Source organism: Manduca sexta, chromosome 12, assembly GCF_014839805.1.
Source record: "Manduca sexta isolate Smith_Timp_Sample1 chromosome 12, JHU_Msex_v1.0, whole genome shotgun sequence".
NCBI classification, from domain to species: domain Eukaryota; kingdom Metazoa; phylum Arthropoda; class Insecta; order Lepidoptera; family Sphingidae; genus Manduca; species Manduca sexta.
Genome location: NC_051126.1, coordinates 12638794 through 12666399, shown reverse-complemented (window position 1 = coordinate 12666399; position 27606 = coordinate 12638794). Strand labels below are relative to the sequence as shown.

Genomic DNA, 27606 nt, shown 5'->3' with positions numbered 1-27606 from the left:
AACACAAATTGGTCCTGTTTGATATATGTAAGTGAATTTTCTCGTTATCTATTTTTAATCTAAACTGGGTCTGGTTAAATACAGTAAATTAATAAAATTAAGACCAATAAAAGATGGCATCCCTATCAACGGTGACTGGAATTATGATAATGTATATAACAAACTCATCAAAATGAGCCACTATGGCGGGTATTTCAGACCTAAGGTTTCACTGTGAAGATATAATTCCCACCGCTCATTTCCACAAACAATTCCAATAGCTTATTTTGATTAAACAAAAATGGACCAAACCAAAGTTCTTTTACAGTTTTCAATAAACGATCCCAATCTCAATCTTCAATCCAATTCCAAGAATGAACTAATCAAAATAACTCATTTGGAAGCATGTCAAAATTTTGTCTTGACTGGTTATTTTTTGAGATTAGATTGAAAAAAGACATTGAGATCGTTTATTGAAGACGGCTGTTAGATATGCTACAAATGACTTTTGATTCGTTTACACGCGAGATCGGATCGAAGATTAAGTAACGTATTGATTAATAAATCTCACTCTTGTGTAGAATCTCAAGTAGACATTTATATTATGTATATGGAACTGTTTAATAATTATCAAAGCTTAAGCTGTCATTTAAGAACTTGTTCTTAGCTGAAACGCCGCTGTTAAATAAACAAAAGTCAGCTGTCAAAATCCGCCATATGCTGCCCCTTAACATATTAAGATATCCTTTGAGATGTTGTTGATATCTATTATTAAATAGTGACCTTGAGCTGCTGATTACAACTGCGTCTTAGCTATATAACTTGAGAGCGAAATTGAGTTGAAGCTATTGAGATAGCCCTAAGATTCATATTTTGAAAGATGTCTTAAGCTGATTTCTATGTATTTTATACTGTGAGAATGGAAGAGTCCATTATCTAATATAACATGATATGACATTGTGCGATAAAACATACAGAATCTAATGTAATAAAGAATACACGCCCGGATAAGTATTTCGTAAACGCTCGCTTACGACACGACTGTCCTAGTTACAACTGGGAACTATCGACATTTGTCGCAACTCCAATATTCGATAATGGTTGCGAAATGTCAGGAGATTAAATTATGAGAATTGTGGCGGAATGTTTGAGATTTAATGTAAATGTAATAGATTTGTAAGTCGGAAAATAGGAATGGCTGATAAGTGGTTATTTTAAGGGCATTACAAGTCTTTATTTAGAAGTATGGTCATATGGATCAACTCACTAATCACGCGATTTACTAGCTAATTACCAACTTTAATATAAAAAAACTTGATGTTTTTGGACCTCTGGCTATTTGTCATTTAAAGTAGATTTTGTCAAGCGGTATTTTATGGTATTAGTTGATTATAGAAAAAAAAACAGATACAGTCTCCTTCGTGAGGTATTAGTTTAGAATAAGTATTAAAGATCCAATAATATTAACTACGAACAATTTAACCGAATAAAGCTACGTCACTAATTCTATACAGACTACACACGATTCGACAAATCTGTACGATGTGACTGATTATAATCGTACCAGTAAATCGTATCGCGTAGTAACAAGTGTTCAATTTTGTATTCCCTAATGAGTGGTGAGATTCCGATACGATTTTATCGGATCCGTTTTATCGTACCGATTTCTCGGAGCGTGTGTAGTACTTAACTACTATGGCTGGTATAACAATTTCATATAACTAATTCAACGGAATGAACAATCTTTTCAATGAACACATTTGGTCCCATTTAATTCGGACTATAATTTAAAGCAGTCCGGAGCAGACCGCCTGAAAGCGTGGATATAAATATTTATCATTCTCTTTGCAGAATGTGGTTTTTATACTATGGTATACTTAAGTATACATCTATGTATTATGCGATCACATATAGAATAACAATTTTTATGTCATACATATTAACCCATTATATGGGATTGCCAACTAAAAATTTTAATATTTGCGTTACACGGCCTCTTTGCTCAAACACTACGTAATTCATATACAACAATAACTAGTCCACAGACACATTCTCACGGAAACAAATGATTTTAACAACAAATGCTAGGCCCTTAGAAACGTATATCCTAATTGATTAAGCTACTGTCCTCCAAATGTTTCAACTAACGTCTGATTGCCAGTTGACCAGTTTATGATATTTTTTTAAGTATTCGATCCTTTAAGGATCAAAATATGTTGGACAGTATCCGAGGGCCATGTCTGGTAGATAAACTCACTGGCACTATAATAATAAGGCACTTGTACTCTTGTGATTCCATGACTAGTTGCACTTTTGGACTATTATAATCATCCAGCTTTTTGTTCAGCAAGTCTGTATTCTTCTGAAGGCACGGGCTCCTCGCGAGTGAGGGAGCCATGTTTCCAGCCATCTGGGTACCCGTACTGGCGCACGTCGTCCCACCACTGCTGCTTGCCGTCCGCCCAGATGCAGTACACCACGTTGGTGCCCACCAGTACCGCGAAACAAACCCAAAACGCCACACGCCACTGAGCTAGCGTTGACTGCAAACAAAAGAATGAATCAATAATTTGTATAATCATTTCTTATGTGTAAGAGATTTTCTCTTATGAAATATAGTTTCATTTTAATGTCAATAATTTGTCTTGATGGGGCAACGAAGCCGCGGCCTGTATTGTTGTAACCAGTTCTCCATCCATATACCATGGTCGTAAAAAAGGTATTTGATAAATGTATTAATTAGTATAATAATGTTTTGTTTTGCTCTAACCAAATTATCTATAACTTGCAAAGATAAGTTAGCAACTTTTATTAGATTAACTTTGGAATTGTCTACGTATTCATCTGTGAATGGCCTTTGATTGGAACACGATAATATCGAAAAACCAGCTATGATTTGATATTAGTTTCATTAATTAAATATTTGTTGTCTGCACGTTTTACAGGACATTGGAATTAATTTATTCAAGTTAATAAAGTCGATTATTGATGAACCTATCTAGAGAAATCTCTTTCATTATAAATTCTTGTCTTCAAGACATAAGCTCCATTGGGCCTCAAACTAAGCAGCTTTGTCTTACGGGAAGGAATAATCTAATGATTTCCCGCAAGGGAATTAATTCAAGATTAAAGGTTCAGAAAGAAAAATACTTACATCAGGTGTCAACAAGCCGATCAGGTAGGGCGTGACGATTCCAGCGAAGGTAGACGTGGTGTTGACCAGAGATGTCAATGACCCTGCATAGTTGGGCGACAGGTCCAGCGCGTTCACCTGGAAATTACAAATCCAGTGAAAATTCGCACCCAGGAGTCGTGGCTTCAATATCTGTGATACTTTAAACTGTCTTTTGATTTAGTGATATCTCTAACATTACAAACAGGTAAATAATGTTATAAGTTTGTACTTATATTATTGGGGCTATTATTATCTTAAGATTTTGATTTGATTCTAAAAAGTCGTTCCTTAAAAGGAAGGTAGTACATTATGGCTAAGTGCTATAGGTGATTCATTCGGGCACTAACTTTAAATTCATTGAAGTTGTGGGCAAAAATGTTTCTGCAGTAAATTTTTATATTCCCTTATTTTTTAAAAAAGTAACAAGAAAATATTAAATTCTTTGTACCTAGTTATATTCTATAAATTCGGTTACGTCACATTTATTAAGTGGCCCTCTTATAAGTTGTAGGTAATAATTTACAAGGACAAGATAAAGTGGTTTTTAAATAAACAACACAAGTGTAAAGAATGATGTTAGTAATATACGCCTTAAAGCATTCTTATAATGTAATAAGTATGTCAATGGAAGATCCTAAAAAAACAATCTAGAACTAAAAAGCGCAAGTTCAAACAAAACTGAGGAAGAAAAGAAAACAACAAAAGGCTATTATTGGGCACGCTTTTCGCGGGATATCTTATTGTCTAAGAAATCCGATAAACAGGTCAGCATAATGGGCTTAGAGATATCCCTTCTGAAGCGAGATGGCCCCTAGGGAACAGAGATGCCGGTTTATAGAAATATTATGACATTTCCCCGAATATTTTTCGACTGCCTCAGTGGCGTAATTGTACACCCGGAAAGCCTACTTCGGGTTGCCGATTCGATCGTCAAATCAGATATTTTTATTATTTGAGTCTTGCCAATAAAGTTAACAATAACACAAACATAATAACAAGCAGAAAATAAAATTAATTGCAACTCAGACACAACTCTGTTACTTTTCTGTAACCCAATATCAACACGGAGCCTAAAATTTGTGTACGATACCCAGTGGCGGCCCTAAACGACGCGAAGCCCCGGCGAAAGCAAAAAAAACGTTCCCCTGCTTTAACTGTTTCGTCGGTAAGATCGTAAAAAAAGGTCCTGGGAGGCACCGTGCGAGGCCTCCGTAAGCGCGAGGCCCCTAGCGGTTGCCCGGTCTGCCTCTCCCAAAGGCCGCCTCTGACGATACTCATATATCATATCGCTGGCTCACTATTACAAGGTTCCATATTATAATTGATGTAGGTACAAATTAAATTATATATATCAATAGATTCTATGTCTTTTTCAGTGAAAATATCCAATTATGTTAAAAGATAAATAAATGAGGTACCATGGGCGCCGTCAAGTTTACTTTTAGGGAGGTTCATCTGCATAAGTAGGTACATAATATCTTAAATTTGTATATATTTTTTTTCAATAAAAATTGCGCGGGTATTTGAATATGCTAAACCATAATAAATATTCTGTGGTCGATAGTTGTCATTGTCATTCAGTTATTTTTATTGTGATTTTTTCTGGACAGGGGGGTGCAAGTGCACCCCCTTGCAACCCCCTCCCATAGCCTATGTAGGGGTAGCATGAATTATTGTCTTAATTTTTTTTCCAACACAAAGGTGAGCCAGCGATATAACGGAACGGAAATAAGTTTAGGAAAATGTCAGTGTGATGATTACTTCTCAACCTACCCTTTTGGCCCTCAAATCAGAGCGAGTACCTTTTAATTTTGCGCTAATATTTCTATAAAGAATTAGAAGGATTATTTGGCAACATTTACATTGCTATCAATATCACCATATTCAGGGAAGGAAAATACTGAGTGTAAATAAATGCGACCCACTTTACAATTATTATCTCTATTTGTTATTTCATTGATATAGCTCTTTGTTTGTTAAATGAATATTATTACAGAAGTTTATTTATTATCGTGTTCTGGTTGCAGTTTTACCTGCTTCACTATTTTCAGAATAAAACACTCTGTTTTGGCATATAATTATCTAATAGTGTTAATCCAAAATTGGTCTATATAAGCAAATTTCAACCACATCCATTTAATGATATCTAAATTTACTTCCAAGAAATATCAATACTATCTTTCACAATTAGATTTCTTTCAGTAAGAAATAAATGAGAATTCCCGTTGTTATATTCACATCATCATTCACATCCTAGCAGGAGTTTATAATGCTAATTAACCTCCTTTTCTTTTGAAGTTGATATACCCATTTAAAATAAATTAAAAGTCGCTTCTACCGCTTGTTACGGCGAATGATATAATGCCTGTTATAGATGTACATATCCGGATATTATATTATATGTTACTACTCTACCATAATTCACACAGAAGTATGATTAGGTATGTGCGAATAATGCTGTTGCCGTTTGTTAAATACCTACATAAAACACACACAACATCAATGTTATAATAAAACGTGATTATTTTGTTACAACTACAAATCTTTTTCCTGTTCTTATGTTGGAGTAATAGGATATGAAAACTGTTTTATTGTCATACCTTCATTCCGCTGTAGAAGCCTCCCATGAGGGCCATAGATAGAACGAAGTACACCATCGCAGCTGTCCGATCGCAGCCGGCATACGAAGCCAAGATTATGCAAATAGCTGGACCCGTCGCGGCTGGAATTTAATAGTGCTAAATGTTAGCTTGTTGCAGGAATCGTATCTTATATATGGGCATGTAAGATTATAATAGTTTAACGTTAAGAAGAATACAATTTTAAAAGTGGATAGTGAGGCCTAGGCAGCTATGAGATACTTATTCATAAAACATCAATATTGCTCAAGCTTACAGCAGTCACTTCATTATATATAAAATAAAATAAAGAGCTAATAAAAGTATATTAAAATTTATTAAAATTTACACTAAAAGTAATATGAATTTCGATCCAAGAAAAAACGAAATCAAATTCTTTATAAAAGACATTTTTTCATCAATTATTTTTAAATCATAAAATAAACTAAGCAAACACATTAACAAATTAATTTGTCAACTCACCAACAGTAGTATGAATAATCCTTCCAGTTTTAATGGAGTGCCATCCTTTCTTGATGCAGAAATCGCAGATGAAGCCAAATAGGAAGGAGCAAATCCACATAGCTATGTAAGGGGGAGTGCGGTCAACGTTCCTGTGGTGGCGATATTGAATTTGAGCACGTCGTGAGAGTACTTGGGCAGGTCCGTTACCATCGTGTAGTAGCCCCAGTCGTGGCCGACCTGGTAAATAGATTTTCATGATGTGAGTTGTAAGGATACTAGGCTTGCCTGCGGCTCTGTTCGCGTGAAAGAATTTCACGGGATTAAAGTAGCCTATAGCACTTAAGAGTAATATAGTTTTCTATTAGTGAAATAATTTTCAAATCGCTTAAGTAATTTGTGAAGTTAGCGCGTTCAAATAAACAAACTCTTCAACTTTATATAGGTAATAGTATAGATAGATTACATTTTGTTACCCATTCCTCACGTCTTCCTGATATTTTTTAAACATTTCAAAATCTTCTATTTATGGATATGTATGCTATGATATTGTATCTATAGGTCTTCTACTATATGTAACAATTTTTTTTTCTAGTCGCTACATTTTAATTAAAGCTTAAGCTTCCACCGACCGAAGAAATGTATACTTTTGAACATACTATTTTTTTAACTCAAAACAACGCTAAATAGCTTCAAAACAAAAAGTAAAATTAAACTCCGTGCTCAACTATTTCACATTTACCAACATAATTACCGAAAGCAATAAAACACAAATTTGGTTAAAACTCGTTCTTATAGACTTTATAAAGCTGCGGTCACTTTCTAAACACCATGTGGTCGACTAATAAATCTAATATTACGTCAATTTGGTATTGTCTGTCCACCCACGCGTGGTCATGTCGTAACTTGAATGTTGTTTGACACTGTTCTACTGGTATGACAACTAAATTGGGAACAAATTGTGACATTCTGGTAACTGATGTTTATTAGTGGGATTCACGATAAAATATTACTTATCGAAACCTTCTAGAAGGTTTAGAATGCATTAAAACTACTCAATATTTATCTAAATAATACCAACTTTATATTATACTAGCTTGAGGATAAAAAGTAGCTTAAAGCGCTGAGGAATAATGTAGATTCCTTTAAGTGTTATTTTTTTTCATACTCGGTTCAATAGTTCCTGAGATAAGCGCTTTCAAACAAACTCTTCAGCTTAATATATTACTATAGCTGCAATCCCACTGCTGGGCACAGACTAAACAAATAAAAAGGAAGCCTAACTCCACCACGATGGCCTACTGTGACTCAGTAGATAAGTATTTATTTACTTCTGTGTCGCAACATAACAATAATAATAATATCAGCCCTGTATTATATACTTGCCCACTGCTGAGCACGGGCCTCCTCTACTACTGAGAGGGATTAGGCCTTAGTCCACCACGCTGGCTTAGTGCGGATTGGTAGACTTCACACACCTTCGAAATTCCCACAGAGAACTTCTCAGATGTGCAGGTTTCCTCACGATGTTTTCCTTCACCGTTAAAGCGAACGATAAATTCACAAAGAATACACACATGATTTTAGAAAAGTCAGAGGTGTGTGCCCTTTGTGGGATTTGAACCTGCGGACATTCGTCTTGGCAGTCCGTTCCACACCCAACTAGGCTATCGCCGCTTTCTCGCAACAATAAACAACAATAACAATAATAATATTTTAATAATAATATTCACCTTATTAATATTACGTATTTTACTCTTAGGTATTTCTATGGACATACATAACTCGAATACATTTGCAATAATACGTATCAGTGAACTGAGGTGCGGTTTCTGACCACAAAGCGTAAGCGAAATGTTATTTTAAAACGAGCTTCAATGTTAGGTATTTATGTCTTAGTTAGGCTCAATATCAGCTTTTTCCTTCTCGTATTTAATAGACCTGGGAACTACTACACCATAATTATGAGAGGAAAGAAGAGAAATAGCTACCTATATTCATAAAGGGTACCACAAAATGACATTTAACGTGAGTGGAAGTGGAGTGGACTTGTAATTTGTAAATAATTATCATTTATTGCAATATAAAAATATTTTTAAGGAGAAATATTTACTTTTCACTTATTTAAAAGACCTAAAAACTGACGACGCAGTGCATAATATAGACTTTGTACTAAAAATTCTATAAATAAGTACTCTAGAAGTCGACTTATCAAGTTTTCCTTATCTTAATTTATACAAAAATAAACTCACAGCAGCACAGACTAAAGCCCAAACTGGTGCTGATCGTAAAATAACTTTCAAGGCACAGGGTCTTTCAGACTCGAAGTCTCAGCGGTAGTAACAGTTTTGTTCAAGTAGGCCAACTCCTTCTTGGATATGTAGGGGTGTGTGTTCGGCGTGCTGTAGCATAGAACGCTCTGGGAAAAGTGTTTAATAATTTATTATTGATACACACTGCATTCGCTTTTAAAGAAAGTTAAGCGTAATAAAATTTGTAAGCCGAGATATATTTGAGTAGCAAGAAATTAATTACACATTATTATTTTTTACTAAGATAACAGTTTTAAAAAGAAACATAATTGAGCATAACATCAAAAATTCTCGATTGTAAAGACAGACAATAATCAAAAACAGATCCAAAAATCTAGATGTTCCTTCAAAGAAATGCTTACCCACAACAAGAACCACAAAATTCCAAATCCACCAAAGAAGTAGAATACATATGCCCAATCTCTTCCATCTGCTAATAGAATGCCAGACATGAAAGAGCCGAAGATGTTGCCAATCTGAGCTCCGCCGAAGACCAAGGCGCCTTGGAAGGATCTCTCGTGAGGCGGCACCCATCGCGCCAACATGATCATCAGAGCTGGCATCGTTGGACCCTGAAACATAAGGTGTTGCAGAATGATGTCACGGTAACCCTAATTCCGAAATCTGTGATAAATTTACTAACGATAAAAACATATACAGCTAATTTCTGATCAGTTGAGAAATTTGCATATCGCGTAGTATATCAAATCTAATATAACTCATACTCATTATTCAGAGAACCCATTTCTAAAACTAGGGAGTATATTTAAATTTAGAACAGGAACATCGTAAACTAGAAAAGCGTATGTGTAGCCTCAAGCACTAACTTTAAACAGTTCATTCGCATCCTAAGAACTGTGACCTAACTCAAAATTTATTAATATCTTCTGACTTTGTTATATATATCGACCTTCCCAAGTATGCTATATAACCCTATGATAATAAACAGACAAAATTACAGAATAGAAACAGAGTTCCCACTTTCGACGATCGCCCAATTCACCGCCTTCTATATTGTTTTCAAATCTTTTTTTTTGTTTCCCACAAATCATCTTTTTTGACTAAGGTCATCTTAGTGCTAAGGGTGCGGTTTGACATTACAATGGTGATACCATTCGAAAAGAAGTAAAACCACCGTTTACCACGATAATTTTGGCAGTACCGCCGTTTTTTCTATAACGAATTAGCCAACCTTAGTGTGACCTCAACATCACAAACTCATAAATATCCTTGAGTTTAACCAGCAAACGTTGGTTATAATGATTATCATACGTACCTACTATTGTTATTTGTATTACGTAATTCGTAACCAAGAAGCGTGATATAATCTGATACGAGTCATTTATTTTTATTCAGCTTTGGCCCTACAGCCGGTGACTTGGATAGTAGCAGGACAGTAATATAAATAAATATTAATAACTAGCTAACCCGACAGACGTTGTCCTGTCTTAACTATGTATGGACGCGCGTATTCTGTCGATCGCTAACAGTTATTTCAAACCACTGACAGTTATGTAAAATTAATATTATCGTTATGTCAAATTTTCAAATTTTCCGCGCAATTTTTTGAATTTTTTTTTACATAAGAACCTTCTCCTGACAATAACAAACACAACAAAAAAAAAAAAAATAGTAAAATCCGTTCGCCGTTCACGCGTGATGGCGTGACCAAGGGAAATAGGGATTCGTTTTTATAAATATAGATGACTGTCTCGGTTGCGTAGTTATAATACGTACTAGATACGAGTACGACTACCAAGATACTGATACTGAGGTCCTAGGTTCGAATCCCGCGTCGGGCTAAAAATAATTGTGACTGGGTTTCTCAATCTTAAAGATGACTCAGACGCTCCAGGAATGAAATAGGCGGTGTGATGATTATCCATCAGTTGCTAGGACCTCATTGCTGTTAAAATCATACAGTAGCTTTTCACATACATTACGCCTTTCTCTCCAAAGGGTTAAGGGGGCAAGTGGCTGGGTTTTCCCCTCTTAAAAATTACTCAGTGACAACTTGAAGTCAGGAAATTGGCGGTGTGATAATTCTATGCCTCGAAAGCACGTAAAGCCGTTAGTCCTGTGCCTGATCTCTCCCCCGTCTTGTCGGATTGGCGTCGTCTAATATTGGCGCCTCTTAGTACTAAACTCAGTGACGCAAGAAGATCTGATGTTATTAGTGCGTGTCAAAATCTTGGAACTGAATTACGAAACGATCATGACCCTTGTCTGATGGTAAGCGATACGACCGCCCATAAACAGTAGAAACACCATCCAACAACTTGAATTTTAAAGTATTGTTTGGTGTTCCACTGCGCTCGCCATCCTGAGATATGAGATATCAAGTATTACATCCAGTACTCACACTAGCTACTATGCTAATTTTTGAACAAAGTAGAAAGGTTAGAGCGCCATTAAACTCGGTTTAGTTCAAATGTTAACGACTATCATAATTTCCAAGACTTTGTTTTCAATTCCTGTTATGTAACTTTTTGTTTTCATTTAGCAAGTATTAAAAATTCTGATTTGAATATTTTACTTGAAATAATTTAAATGAAAGTTTTCATTGTTCGTGGTAGAATTAGTGGTTTTTCCAAATTAGCTGTAATGACAAAATAAATGTTGTAACTACAAAAATTGTTACACCTTCCTGAATAATATCAAACAAAAACTACAATTTCGTACAAGAGTCTGCCTTATAAATCCAAATTTCCAGGTCATAGAAATCACACGTTTATACCTTATTGTTATCTGCAGAAAAAATACACAAAAACTGAAGACTAAATATAATATTATGTTTAATTGGTGACACATTTTAACACACAGCTGATTTAGATATCTTTAAATTACTTTTCCGCAAACATCTGTGCCACGCGCCTACATCGCGGCATACTACTTATATTAGTATTAGGTTACTGCGAATTCATGAAACAATATATATCGCCACAATTTGGACCATTCTGTGATTTATGAGTCTCTTTTAATAAATTGACCTATTCATAATCATCATCATCAGCCGTTAAAGTCCACTGCAAACATAGGCCATCCCTTAAGATTGACCTAATCTATATAGGGCCATTTTGCAATTGCGTTAATAAATGAAATCACAGACTCGTTATTTACCTCTGCTAAAATTTTATCAAACAATGTCAATCATAACGAATATTTGCACCAATAACCCCGACGTTATTTAACTGTTTTCTGTTTTTTTTTAGCAATTTGTAGTGGAGTGCGAATATAGCGTGTGCGTGAATGTATTTTTAAATGAAAATGTGACGTAGCCGCTGCAACGAATTCTTTTAGAATAGTAGTGACATTAGGGTTTGTAAAAAGAAAACTGCTCTTATTGCTAATTAGTTTGTTCAAAAGATATACTTTTTTACTTTACATCTGCGGTTATTTTAAAGAAGATAAGTATGTGGTTTCATTTAGCAACGCAATATCAAAATGTCCTATATACAAATATTTCAAACCTCTCCACAGAAATAACGTTAAAACATTTGCTGGTGTAACATTTTCTTTTAACTTACCTCACCCATTCCCTGCAGCACACGAAGAATGAAAAGCCAAGTGGCACCACCAGCCCTGATGACCACCGGAGTCAGGAAAGTAAAGAGAGCTGTACTAAGCAAACCAAGCCCGAGGGTCCACTTGCCTCCGAACTTCTCTGCCAAGTATCCTCCCGGTACTTGTGTTGCAGCGTAACCATAGTAGAAACCGCTGAGGATCAGCCCTTGAGTCTTTTCATCCCAGTCGAATATGGCGTACTGGAAAGAATACATTACATTTACAGTGACAGCTTTAATCTTAACAAATCATTGACTTGTTTGCGTGAGAATTTTTCCCCGCTGTCAGAAGTTCAAGAGCGTAATCAGGAATAATATACTTCATAGTAAAAGAATAAAAAAAATAACACATTAATTAATTCTTTTCGATATGTAATAGTGTTTATAAGCTAAATATATTTCTAGCGTGGGTTGACGTTAGTTATCTTTACGGGTACTAAAGGCCGGCATAATTGTGTCGACTGACGAGGGGTAATCATCTCAATCAGTCGACATTCTATTGGATCCCATTCCACTTACCATCAGGTGCAGTAGGGTCACTTTTGCCTTGTACGTATAAAAAAAAATGTTTACACTAAAGTCCCCAGGATAAAAACCAGCATATACGTGGGAAATGAGCTGATGACCTTCAAATGCCTGAATAGATCTTCATAAAATATAGCTAATAACTATGTAGATCACATCAGCTTTCAACCAAAAAACTTAAATCTGTCAATTCGTTTGGAAGTTACGTTGCCACAGATATACAAATACACACTTTAAACCTATGACAATACACACTTTAAACTTATGACAATACACACTTTAAACTTATGACAATACACACTTTAAACTTATGACAATACACACTTTAAACTTATGACAATACACACTTTAAACTTATGACAATACACACTTTAAACTTATGACAATACACACTTTAAACTTATGACAATACACACTTTAAACTTATGACAATACACACTTTAAACTTATGACAATACACACTTTAAACTTATGACAATACACACTTTAAACTTATGACAATACACACTTTAAACTTATGACAATACACACTTTAAACTTATGACAATACACACTTTAAACTTATGACAATACACACTTTAAACTTATGACAATACACACTTTAAACTTATGACAATACACACTTTAAACTTATGACAATACACACTTTAAACTTATGACAATACACACTTTAAACTTATGACAATACACACTTTAAACTTATGACACCCCGCTTTTAGCGTCGGGGATTACAAATTGATTTTTTTTTTTCGATGGTAAATACAGTCTATAATTAGAGAATGAGCAAAGGCATATTTGAATTATTCACTAAACTAAATATTTAACATACTTTATTTTTTGTACACAAATATTTAAGAGCTAAAATGGCATATCATAAGTAAATAGTTTCAGAAGTAGTCTTTGTTGACTACAGTTTATTTGTGTGTGATTTGTTATCAAGTTACGCCTGAAGTACTAAAATAATTATTTTAATGATGATATCACCCCTGTATTTTATACTGTCCTACTGCTGGGCACGGGCTTCCTTTAAGTACTACTGATAAGATTTAGGTCTTAGTCCACCACGCTGGCCTAGTGCGGATTGGCAGACTTCAGACACCCTTAAAATTCTTATAGAGAACCTCTCAGGTTTCGTCACGATGTTTTTCTTCACCGTTAAAGCAATCCATAATGCAAAAAAAAGACACACACATAACTTTATTAAAGTCAATTCGTGCCCTTGGAACCTGCGGACATTCGTCTCGGCAGTCTGTTCCATGCCCAACTAGGCTATCGCCGCTTCCTTTGTCGTTATCATGTTAAAATAATATTTACTGTTACCAAAACATACATTATTATTGAAGTCACCGTATTATTTATTACTTTAAACGAATGTTTCTTTCTTTTATATTTTAATAAATAAAAAATAAGCTCACGTAATGGTAAGCGACATGATTGGCCTTAAACAATTTCTAGAGGTGGGATGTTTTGTGTCCGCCCGGATAACGACGGCCGTTTACAAAGAGTATAAACCCGCCTTGGGGGCCCACGTGTGTCATGTTCCGAGATCAGGCTTTATACATCTATAAAATATATCCTATAATAATATAATAATATCAGCCCTGTATTAGATACTTGCCCACTGCTGAGCACGAGCCTCCTCTACTGCTGAGAGGGATTAGGCCTTAGTCCACCACGCTGGCCTAGTGCGGATTGGTAGACTTCACACGCCTTCGAAATTCCTATAGAGAACTTCTCAGATGTGCAGGTTTCCTCACGATGTTATGAAAATATATCCTACCACGAGGTAATTCAATCTCACTTGAGGATATGTGACATCACAATGCATTTATTTAAGTTGTAACCTTAACAGCAATCCTGAGATCCTTGTTAAAAACACCTCCGACGTCTTATGAATATTTAAAGGAGGTCGATTATTTACTGCTGCGGTGGTGTAGTTGTATTGTTGGTACGTACGACTCTGAGGTCCTGGGTTCGAATCTTGGGTCTATATTGAGATTGAGATGTTCAGTTTTATTTCGTAGTCTGGAATTTGTGCCCTATGTAATGAGAGACACCCTCTTATCATATCAAGGGATGGAACACACTTTGTGAAAAGTGCATGTCTTTATTGCTCGTCTCGTCAGTTATTGTATAAAAAACCTTTTTAAAGAATTCATTTTACTGTCCACTAAAAGCATGGTTCGGTGGGGGATTTTCAAGTTAAATGGAAAAAGGAAAGTTAAAAGGAAATATTATAAAGTTTATTTACAAAATAAGCGTACGTCGAATGCGTGACAAATTTTGGGCCAAAAACTTAGAATCACATTGTCCGACCCGGGATTCAAACCCACGACCTCAGAGCGATGGTAGTATCGCGCACGCTTCAACAAAATTAAGTCAATTCAAAACATTAATATTAAATAGTTATGGCTAAAAAAGTTTTACTAAGCTTGATGCCTAAGTATATCCCTGAATAATGTCGCGTATACACGTAAAGATTCTAATCGATCTATCACTCTTCAGTGTGCACAAGACCTTATCCCATCTTAAGCAATACGCATAGTAACAAACATTTAATTGTTTCTGTTTATAATCAAATGACATTTAAATTGACCCACTTAATATCCTTCCCACGGACCCTTAATTAATATGTTTTTAGGCCAGGGCCACGCATAAAGAATACTACGGAAGCGTCATGCAACTTGTTTACAATGAATCGTATGTAAATGTTATTTAATTAGTTATGCTACCATGCATAACGAGTTTCTATAATGGACTAGTTGTCGCTCGCGGTTGCGCCCGCGTCAAGGTAGCGATAAAATTATTATTTTTTGTACGAGCATATCAAAGTGACCCCTCTGCACGTTTTGGGTCCAACAGAATGTCGATTGACGAGAGATGATTACCCCTCGGCAGTCGATATAATTATGCCGGCCTGTTGAAATCGGATATACAGGCTGATCCCGGAACGCGACACACTTGAGCCACTATGGCGGGTTTTAATACCTTGTGTATGGTAGTCGCTTTCTGGGCGGATATAAAATATGTCCTACCACCAACATATGCTATGATTTGTGGGTTAAAAAAATCCAGGATTGAAAAATAATCTATATTAAATTAATTGAGTTAATTTCATCCAAACCCATTCAAAAGTATTTACTTCTAAACATCCAAATAACTTCACGAACTTTCGCTTTTGTAAAAATTAAGATAGTTAGGTACGATCAGCAACAAAAGTCGATGAACAGATACTAATTTACAAAACACCTGAACATTGAAACGGACCATAAATCACTTACCAAAGAAGAGTACAGATTAAGGTTATCATTTCAATATGGCTACCAAAGTAAAGGATTGGCTGAAAAAAGAAACTGACGTTTACGTTGAATCCTTCGAAGAGAATCTCCTGCCAGAATTATTTTGAATTTACACATTTGTTCCTTAAACCGGCCAGTGCTCTATAAAATAGGATGTTTAAAATGTAACTAACCTATTCCTATTAATGTTATAATATTACTTATTAAAATATTATGATGTTTTGTCCATACTTAAAAATGTATAATTCTGGTTATTAACTTCAATATATATGTTATATAAACCTGAAGAGTTTGTTTGTTTGAATGCGCTAAACTCAGGAACAGCTTAACCGATTTTGAAAAAAATTCACTAATAGGAAGCTACATTCTCTTAAGCGCTATACGCTACTTTCTACCCCGGGTAAATATAAAGCAAGACTTTAGTCCTTGAAAAACTTTTTCACGCAGGCGGAGTAGCGAGCCAAAGCTAGTATGTTATAAAATAACAATTTAATTAATATTCTGGACTGTTGGAAAATAGCTTGTGTATAAAACAAAGAATTTGCTAATTTCAGCCACATTTGTATTTATTACAGATCATAAAAAATTGCTAGTAATGTTTAGCAGTGAATGGTTTGACGGCGTTCAGCTACTTTTGTAGGTCAATTATTTCAAGTTGTTTTGTATTTAAATTAATCAGTAACTTATGGTAAATGATAATGATTAGGAAATATTGGAAACAAATTATGTTCAACGACTTCTGTTGCTGACTGTACAAAGTTTTCATTTTTGTATGAACCAAGGAACTATTCCTGACTTTAAAAACTTACAATTACACACTTTTTAATAGCAAAGCTGGAATTTGTTATATCAAGACATATTTCGCAATATAATAAAAATCGAAATTGATATCATTATAAATGGAAATAGAAAGACATTGCGTAACTCCAAATATATTCAAAAGCCTCAGTCCCTACAAATACAAATACAATTTTTTTATTGCTGAATGTAGGTGCAACAAAATGTTTCAATACATTCTACCGATCGCGGTATACCGGTACCTATCGAGGTACCGGTGTACAATACAATTTTAATTAATAAGTAAGCGGAAATACGGAAATAAATAAAAAGGGTTTCCTGGTTTAAAATTAGTTGGATCTCAACACATAGTAATATTCATCGCCGACGTTTAAAAAAATCGTTACCTTGAATACTATTTTTAGATTTAGGGTCACGCGGTAATTAAACGTCAATTCACCAAATATACTTAACTATTAAGCAAACAGACAAGGAAACAAGCCAATAAAACTTATAAAATATGGAAGTTCTCCTTCTGGTTTGCATAATAATTTCTTAAGTTTACGCGAATGTTAGACATTTAAATTAAACTATTTTACGAATTTTATCGCGGTTTTAATATTTTACTTTTCTCCCGACGTTTCGAAGACTATGCAGACTTCATGGTCACGGGGGTTAATTTAAAGTTCTCCTTCATTAAGTATTGGTTCAAAAACGAATTAACACAAAAAATACGTTTCAAACAAAGCGACTATGGTAGATGGAGTAGGGTTCAAATACAGTGTCGACTGACGAGACCTGATTACCCGTTGCCAGTCGATACAATTACGCCGGCCTCTTTGAATCCAGATATAGAGGCTGTTCCCAGAACACGATAGATTTACGTGGGTCACTATGGCAGGTTTTAAACCGTATACAGTGGTCGATCCTGGCAGATACGTAATCCTACCCTTATATGGACTTTAATACCTGAGCAATAACGTTGTCTTTAAATTTATTGTTTAAAAATTAACAAGAAATCAGGTTTAGTAGTGTTTAACGCAATAATCCGACTATACACTTTCCACGTGACCATTAGTGTCAATTTAGAATAAAATTTCTATGTGGGCACGACAATAAGACCTCAGCACACCTGTTCTGAGCGGCGATAGCCTAATTGGGGGTAAAACGGACTGCCCAGACTAATGTCCGCAGGTTCAAATCCTAAGGGCACACACATCTGTTTTTTCTTAAATTATCTGTGAATTATCGTTTGTTTTAATGGTGAAGGAAAACGTAGCGAGGAAACCTTCATACCCGAGAAGATATCTATAGGAATTTTGAGGGTGTGTGAAGTCTACCAAATCGCACTAGCCCAGCGCGGTGCACTAACGCCTAATCCCTCTCAGTAGTACAGGAGGCTTATGCCCAGCAGTGGGACAGTATAAAATACAGGGTTGATATTATTATTATTTATTACAACTGATCTAGATGCGAGTAAACGCTTTATACATATTAAGCTAAATCGCAATATCAAATTCGCTAGACCTCGCGATTTTAATTCGCGAAGGTAGATGCGGCCTAAAATCATTATAGCAAGAATGTGTTCGCATAAAATTAATTCTTAAGGTCAACGACTTCATCATTCTAAGTTCAATAAAGTATTTCTATTCTTATCATAAACGTTACATGCGCAGGAAATGTGTTGTTTATACTTTTCTAAGTAGACTTGCAAAGTTACGTGTTTTGAATAGAAAAATATGAAATACTTTGAACTTATTTAAATCAACAATATTAGCAGTGTGACAACTATAATATTTTAATAAAAAAATATAGGTTTTTTTTTATACTAGCACATTAATTTGACCGCACTGCACCTGATGGTAAGTAAAGTTGGGTCCAATAGAATGTCGACAGATTAGAAATGATTATCCCTCGGCAGTCGACACAATTATGCCGCCCTTTTGGAACCAGATATACACAGGCTGATACTGGAACGCGACACACTTACGTGGGCCACTATGGTGTGTGGAGAATCTCAGGTAATTCCTGACAATTTATTTTATGGTAATGCGAGAAATAAAATAATTATGTAAATACTAGCAGAAATTAAAGATTTGCTGGTGGCAGGATATATTTTATAACCGTCCAGATAGCGATCACCGTACACAAAATATTAAACCCGCCATAATAGGCCAAGTAAGTGTGTCGCGTTCCCAAATCACCTTACATATACCCTGTATAAGCCGGCATATTTGTGTCAACTGATATATAGTCAGTAGACACTATCTAGACCCACTTTGCTTACCATCAGGTGCGATCACTTTGCCAGCACTTAATCTTCTTATATGTCGTTTTCTTCATGAATGAAGGTCATACCCTCTTAGGTAAGCCTTGGCTGACTAGCTACTTCCACTCCATCCGTTCTCGTGCATGACCGTATAAAAAAAATTACTCACTGGTTTAATAATGACGTCAGTATGGTTCCCGACGATAACATCGCTGGGGCAAGCGTAGGGATCGAAGTGTGTGCTGTTTTTCTTCTTTAGGTTCACCATCTGAGTGATGGCAAGGTTAAGGCAAACGCGCATGGTATACGCATTACACACGCCGAGCAATCCCACTACGCCAAGAATGTATCGCTGGGGGATGACGCAACCTGAAAAAAAAAGTATTTGGGAGATAATGATTCCGAATTCACTGGAATGTGTATGCAAGGTTCTGGGTAGGTAACCTCAATTTTGCTAGTAGGATGTATTTTATATCCGCCCGTATAGCGACCACGGTACACAAGTGTTAAAACCCACCATAGTGGCCCGGATAAGTGTGTTGCGTTCTGGGATCAGCCTGTGTATAACCGGTTCCAACAGGCCGGCATAATTGCTTCGACTGCCGTGGGGTAATCATCTCTTGTCAGTCGACATTCTAGCCTTTACTTATCATCACCTTTACAAATCATAAATCAAGTTGATATTCTAAAACTAACAGTTTGAAGTTCTTCATTCATATCACATATTGTTATCGTTGCGAATGTTTGCGTGGTTACAAAAGTTCCTTTATCATGCAATGACCCGCTGAGGTTGTGGTCACGCGGTGTGATAAAAATTACATTCAGCGTTGTCGTATAGTATTGAAATCTATTTTAAACATAAATGCCCATTTTGACATTGCGTTGATAAAGAAAATCACACTCGTAGCACTTTTGGGGATGGTAGGTCTATCATATGTGAGAGTCCGCCTGGGTAGATTCCACCGCAATGTCTATTTCTGACGATAAGCAACAGTGTGTAGTGACTTTTGTGTTCCGGTTTGATGGATATTGTAGCCAGTGTAACTACTGGACATGATAAGACTTAACATCTCATGTCTCAGAATGGCGAGCGCAGTGGAATACCAAACAATACGATGTAATTCAAGGTGTTGGATGGTGTTTCTACTGTTTATGGGCAATCGTATCGCTTAACATCAGGCGAACGGTAAGCTCGTCACGACATTCAAAGCAATAAAAAAAAAACGTCTTTACCGTGGGTAACATTGTATCCAAAATCAGAAATGTTGAAAATAATCAATGATTACAATTACATAATATTATCGAGTCATCTTATTATAGTTGAATTAAAAATGGCAGAATAAAAGCTAAAATTATATTTCTTGGACTGACACATAGAATTTAAAACAGAATTTGCATTTTTTTTCTTCTAAACTCTAAAAAATCTTTGAACTTAGTAAACATCAGTTTAGCATATCCGCATTAATTGATGTGCGATTTTTATATCAAACCGTATATTTTTAGATCAAACATATCATGCCATTTTGTCACACACAAAATTACGTCATTATCCGTTGTTTATGGATAAACCAGCGTAATTGCTATAACAGGTTACGGAGAATAAATAATATAAAATTTTATAGCTTCTTGATAGAATTCGATAGTATTTCTATATGCAATTTATTCGCGAATTAAGTAAATTAGACATATTCCGTCTTACTTATAAAAAATTCGCAAAGCTATGCTTAGTTAAAACACAAATTTACTCGATCAGCTGTAAGACAAAACCCGCCATCTTGCCTCTTAATAAGGTTTAAACTAAGAACCGGTGATGTTTTTGACAGCTATTTAAGCAATTCCTAATCACCTCTTAACGCTTAAACAAGTTTTTAAGTAAGACTGATAAAATTTTATATTTAATTTTTAACGTTATTTCTATTGATAATTGTTATTCCATATACGTTCAAAAGTATTACGCGGAGTCGATAAAGGCAAATGATTGCCTGTATAGTGGTTGTATAACGGCACGATTACCGTGCTGAGGTCTGAGGTACGACGAAAAGTGATATTAGGTTTCTCTACTATGTATCACCCCGAAGTCTAAAATTTGTGCTCGATATGACGATAGGCTCGTTCCTCATCACATCGTGGGATGGAATATATACGGCGGAAAGTTTATTCCACCCACACTCACATCTTTAATACCTGAAGAGGTATTCAGAGGCGCAACTGGTACACCCACATTCTACCGTGCGTTTTCCGTCCCATGACGTAATAGGGGGCGAGCCTATCACCATATCATGCACAAATTCTAAACTCCAGGCTAATACTGAGTAGAAAAACCCAATATTGCCCGACCTGAGGATCAAACCCGAGACCTTAGTACTGCAGTCGTATCGTAATACATTTACGCCACCGAGGCAGTACTAAAAGCATTTTTTATTAAAATCCATTTAGCAGAATACATTACTCAAATTTCAAAAAAAATATCTCATTCACGTCTCTCAGTCTCAAAAGGCCATAATACTGATACACACTATGCCAACCGGTCGCTTGTCAAACTTCTTTTTTTATGAGAACGTAGCAAAGTGACTCCACTGCCCCGACAGTAAGTAGATAGAACGTCGACTTACGAGAGATGATTACGCTTCGGCAGTTGAGACAATCATGATGCTTTGTTGTTTCTTTAATCTCCCAAGAGATCCCATCTCTAGTAAAACAAACCCTGAACCTCCCGACCACACCACCGTATATACTAAGGTTAAAATGCAAAAAGCTGAATAAAAACACCATGATCTAAAAGCTAAATTGTAGCAACCATAAAGAACTTTGAATTACATTGTTCTACGTATCCCTCCACTACGTTCTTCATCCTGAGACAAGATGCTTAATTTCATAATGCCTAGTAATTACGCTACAATTTCCTTCAAACCGGAACACAACAATGAATACACACTGTTGCTGGACGAACGAAAAAAAAAACGAGTGGTGTCTACCCAGTCGGCCGCTCCCATACCAGAGACCTACCACTAGCAAAATCTGCGGTCTTCGGAATATGAGACGCTTACCGACCGTTTCCATTATGACTCGTGTGCGAGGGCCTTTAGTCATTTAACGATACGCTTGGAACAATGCATGAGAAAGTTTGTGTGGGAAGCACTCTTCGTTCCGTTTGTTCGCAACCAGCAAATAACTGTACAGCTTTATTGACTGACGTATTGCGCACTGGCTTGTGCAGAATCTAAAGTTGGTGGTTCAAGTTTAAAGTAGAATATCCGTTATTTAGAGGATTTTTTATTACTTAGAATGACCAGACGAGCTTGACGTTCGCCTGGTGGTAAGCGATACGACTGACCATAAACAATAGAAACACCATCCAATTACTTGAATTATAAAGTATTGTTTGATATTCCTCAGCGCTCACCATCCAAGGAGTGAAATGTTAAGTCTTATTATGTCCAGTATATGGCTACAATATTCTTTAAATCATAATACAATAGTGACTACACACTGCTGCTTAGCGGCAGAAATGTACATTGCGGTGGTATATACCCAAGCGGACTCTCACATATGAAAGACCTACCACCAGTGATTTTCTTGACGCAGACGTGGCATGCTGACTTTGTATCTGATGGTTAATGGAGCGGTGTCCAAATAGAGTATCGACTGACGAATGATGTTTCTCCCTCGCGATACACTTACACAGGTCACTATGGCGAGTTTTACATTTCGTGTACGGTGGTCGCTATCAGTGCAGATACAAATATGCTACCACCAGCATTTAGGATTATATCTCCACATCACCAACCAATAAGCTATCTTTGGGAGGCTGATTCTGAGTAGAGACTTATGTCTAGCTGCGTGGTGCTAGCGTTGTCCACGGTGAACACTATTACGAAAAGTTTCATGTTCTTTTCCGGGATGAAAAGTAACTTTTAATAATAATATCAGTCCCAAAGCTGGGCTTCCTATACTGGATCCTAAGGCCCAAGGCCCACCCAAGGCTTTAGACCGCGCTAGTCGGGCAGACATACCCTTAAAATTCTTAGGGAGATTAGATATGTAGGTTTCCTCACAACGTTTTGTTACTTACATGATCTTAAAGTTCTGATGTATCCGCTGTCTTGTTTGTGTGGTGCTGCCTGCTTCTGTCCCAGAAGCTTGTGGGCTTGTGCTTGCGCTTCTGTGTCGTCCATAATGACACTCTTCTACACCTTACACCTGTAAAATATACGAGTATAAAATATTACGAAAAGTTACCTTCCTTTAGGGAAGTCTGTGTTTTTTCATAATACCCAGGCAGTGTTACACAGACTATAAGTCATTAACAATTCTTTTACTCCTTCATTCCTATTCGGGCGCCTCGAGCGAAATATTTTTGGTGCCTGTTTTTTATGGTGCCTCATTTTTTTGATCTCAAATGAACCCCCCCCCCCTCCTCTCCCAGGAGCTTGTGGCACCTTTTCTAGAACCTGGAGCCTAGGAGTCCTCACCGTTGAGGGTCAGAGGGCGTCCCCCGATCTCTGGTGCCTGGCGTGGCCGCTCCGTTCGCCGTATGAATGGGCTGGTCCTGAACCTCACGATGCTCAGTATGAGCACTATTCGTGTACTCGCTAGTTAAGCGGTAACCAAGCAAATGTTTTTATTGATTTCTACTTTTGTTAGTGATAACGATACTGCATATAGGTTTGGAGAGTACGATATAATTTATTTGACACTAGATAACAACCTGCCTACATAAGGTCACGCCTATACGTACATTCCAAGAGATAGGCAAAGAGGCAAATATTTGTAGAGCATTTTATTCAGTCCTATGATGTAGAATCTACCATATCATACACAAAGCAATTAGAATTCCTGCAACTATGAAACTTTCTGTAGTTGTTTGTTTTTAGAGTATTCTGGTATCATTGCTATGCCTGCCTCTCCTGAAAGCAAGGCTCGACAGTGATACTTATTTAATGACACCGAACATTTAAACAATGAGATATATATGAATGAATACATTGAGTATCAAAGAGCACTAATCTGTCTTAACCCGCAACGAAATGAATTAATAAAATATGGGGCAGTAAGAAAAAAGACATGTTATTTGTTAGCGAATCAGGCAGAAACCAAATGGATTGTGATAGCCACAATAGCTCATGTCCTGGATTGACGATTTTTCTTGGGGTTTTATTCAGGTAAATAAATTGAAAAAGCGACGAAAGCCTAGTTGAGATTTGGAAATAGCACGGACTGCCAAGACGAACGTCCACGGGTTCAAGACCCAAGGGCTCACACCTCTGAGATTTCTAAAGTTATTTGTGTATTCGTTCTGAATTATCGCTTGCTTTAACGGTGAAGGAAAAAATCGTGACGAAAATTCAAGAATTTCGATGATATGTGAACTCCACCAAATGAACATAGTGGATTAAAGCCTAATCCCTCTCAATAGTATAGGAGACCCATGCTGAGCAATGGAACATGTATACAAATACAAACATACAATCCTAATAGGTACAAAAGCAAAGGGGTGCCAGCGCCGGTCAGGAACGTTGTGAGCGCATATTTGCAACCATGCAATGCGCCTACACTATTATAATGTTGGACTAAATAGTAATTCCGATGACATATGGGTTTTGCTATTGAAAAATGTATCATATACCTGTGAGGTTAAAGTAGGTACATATTTATTTATTGTAGTTCCCCCTGACGTGTAAATTCCTATGTATACTTGCAACAAGGCTGATGCAAATTTAAATTCGGAAAATCATATTTGTTGCTTCTATATGACTAAAAATATAATCATTGCAATTTACATCAGAAATGACCAAATATGTATTTATACGGTTTTACTTTTCACATAATATGTTTCTTTGAATAAAAGACCCACTGTTCAATCTCCGGAAAAAAAACCTACATTTGAATCCAGGACTTCATTGATGTATGCCAATTTTCATTTTAATATTATTAGCACGATCTGCTATCAAAACACCTTCATAATCTTTTCTATTTATAATAATTTGCATTATTAAGAAATAACGACAATGACTTTATCCCTGTTTATTTAAATTGTTTACCACCTCTTCAACCCATTGCGTTTTGTAATTTTTTAGCGTACTATCTTTCGCTCGATCGCTCTTAGCGATAAGACCGCCTGTTCTTGCACTAGTTATAGTTAAATTGTCTATAGGTTTATTTCTTTTACTTATGTGGTGTTCAATAAAGAATTATCTATGTATCTATCTTTCGCTCGCCGCGCCCTCCAGAAAGAGTTTTTCCGGAAAAAAATCCCGTTATAATATTTCTCGGGATAAAGGAAATCTATGTCCATCCCAGAGTCTTTCTAGCTCTATACTAATTTCATCGAAAAGTCGTTTAGTCATTTTTGAGTTTATCGCATACAGACAAACGTGGACAGCAGACTTTATATATAAAGATTATCTAAGTACATCATAAAATTAAAATAAAAAATTTTAATCGCTTTATTTTACATAACGTTCACAAACACTCTACTGTTATATTATATATATGTGAATCAATAGTCTACATATTTAAGACTTAAAATTTAATTGCGATGTCATAAGAGTGATAATTAATTGGCGTTATTTGCTTATATCTCACTGACATAAAAAAGCGATTATGTAAATTGTTCCTTATATAGTTAACTGTTGAGTTGAATTTACATTTTTAGCATAAGATCGATAAAGAGCACGTGTGTCAACTGTTTTGTGTAGTCGCTATCGACTGCGCGTAAAACTTAATGAATTATATGCTTGTGTTTTGTTATTTTCTTAGTTTTGTAAAAACACATTTCGACAGGAAATACAAATTATATTTAGCAACAGGACGTCGCGTTGGGTTGATGTTATCAACACTATATAGTGTATATAGTTGTAGTGCAGAAACTTCAGCAAGTGTACCAAAGTAGTATATTTTCGACAACTAATTAACTGTCTTCGAAACAGGTAAATCTACAAGTCCTTTGTTAGGAATAGATGTCACACAATTTTTTTATAAAAATTTTAATTCACAACGTTTTTATAATACAGAATTTATGTGCAAAATATTCGTTAGTTTTGTTCTCGTAAACACGCTAACTTTACATCAAGGTTTACTCCCTCACGAAATTGATGGCAAAATATGTCTTTTAGAATATATTTTGATCGCATGCGCGTAGTATTTAGTTTGTAAGAACGTAAAAATGATGTCCTCTCTATTGTTTCGCGAAAAAAATAGGCGACGGATGCTGCTTACCATCAGATGGACCTCTAGCTCCTTCGTCTAATCACTACATAGTATAAAACAAAGTCGCTTTCTCTGTCCCTATGTGTGCTTAAATCTTTAAAACTACGCAACGGATTTTGATGCGGTTTTTTTAATAGATAGAGTGATTCAAGAGAAAGGTTTATATGTATAATAATAACATCCATTAAATAGTCAGCATTGCACCCGTGCGAAGCCGGGGCGGGTCGCTAGTAAGATAATAAAAAAGTCTACGCTCTAACTTTCTTATTTTTAATAAGCAAAACTAACTCTGGTAAAGTTCTTTCGTTGAAATTTAAATTCCCTTCATTTCGCTCTGTTTATTTGCTGCCGAGTACTAAATTCCATGATCAAAAGGTCAGTGGGTGCAGTAACCCGTACAGGACAGGATTTGGATCGTAAAAGCTTGCCTGCAACCAACATACTACAAAAAGGCAGAAACTACACAATCCAGACCCATTAATATATTTGTATTAAAGTTTATAAGTTTGTTAGTAGAGATCTTTTAAAAGATTAATAAAGTTATTTTTACTTAGATTTCATAAATTGTATCACGATTTAAGACAGCCAGGGAGACATGTATGCAGAATAAGTGATGATGGGATGGTCCATTTATAAATGAGCACATTTATAACTCAATAGCTTACAGCATGAATAAAAAATATACTCTGAACTCCTTGCTTCCACTGGTTTGAGGTACTTAAAGTCATTTAAGTGAGTGAAAATGTGGAGATATGAGTACAGTGTAATAATTTGTAATTCCGACTTCAAAGTAGAGACTTTACTATTTTTCAATTGCAGGAGTAAGTTACTAAACTTACTAAGAACTTACTCCTGCGCATAAGTCCCTAATTACTCTATTGTATGAAAAAACATAGATTATATCATAGTATTTTATAGCCCAAGCTTTAGTAATCATAAATTACACATTCAAAGTAATAAAAGTCAGTTATTTAATTTGCATAATTTCTTGGTCCACTTATCGGTGCGCATACGCAAATATTCAGAATATTAATGTTCATCATAATCATCAGTTCAATTAAAAATGATATGAGCCGGGTTATGTAAAACATAATATTTTATCGATAGCAATATTGTCACAACGATTAAAATATTACACATTTTAGTTTTTTTTTTTTATTGAAACGTTCGTTTTTTAAATCAAATACCATATTTAAATAAAAAATATATTTAAATATTACTTACGAATTTGAATTCGATTTTCAAAATCCAACAACACAACACCAACACAAACACTTCACTTAAAAAACAAATTCACATTACCTCATACGTCCACTGCGTACGGCGGAATGTTTTTTTATCTGGCAGTTATGGCAGTGGGACCGTCGCGAGGCACCGCCACTTGGCGAATATGGGCGCCAGACGATTGGCAGCCTCCG

The 27606-nt window shown here is 35.8% G+C and overlaps 2 protein-coding genes across 2 annotated transcripts in view; both read right to left on the bottom strand.

Moving 5' to 3' along the window:
• Window positions 1-27606, bottom strand: part of LOC115452130 — a 318239-nt gene that overhangs the window by 157506 nt on the left and 133127 nt on the right. The window lies entirely within an intron of this gene.
• LOC115451808 (putative inorganic phosphate cotransporter) lies at window positions 239-27572 on the bottom strand. Its single transcript, XM_030180188.2, is given in 12 exon segments — window positions 239-2522; window positions 3134-3250; window positions 5755-5876; window positions 6256-6367; window positions 6370-6474; window positions 8487-8536; window positions 8539-8653; window positions 8909-9118; window positions 12074-12310; window positions 19149-19348; window positions 23052-23179; window positions 27413-27572. Coding segments are annotated over 11 exon segments (1587 nt in total). The 5' UTR covers window positions 23155-23179; window positions 27413-27572; the 3' UTR covers window positions 239-2306.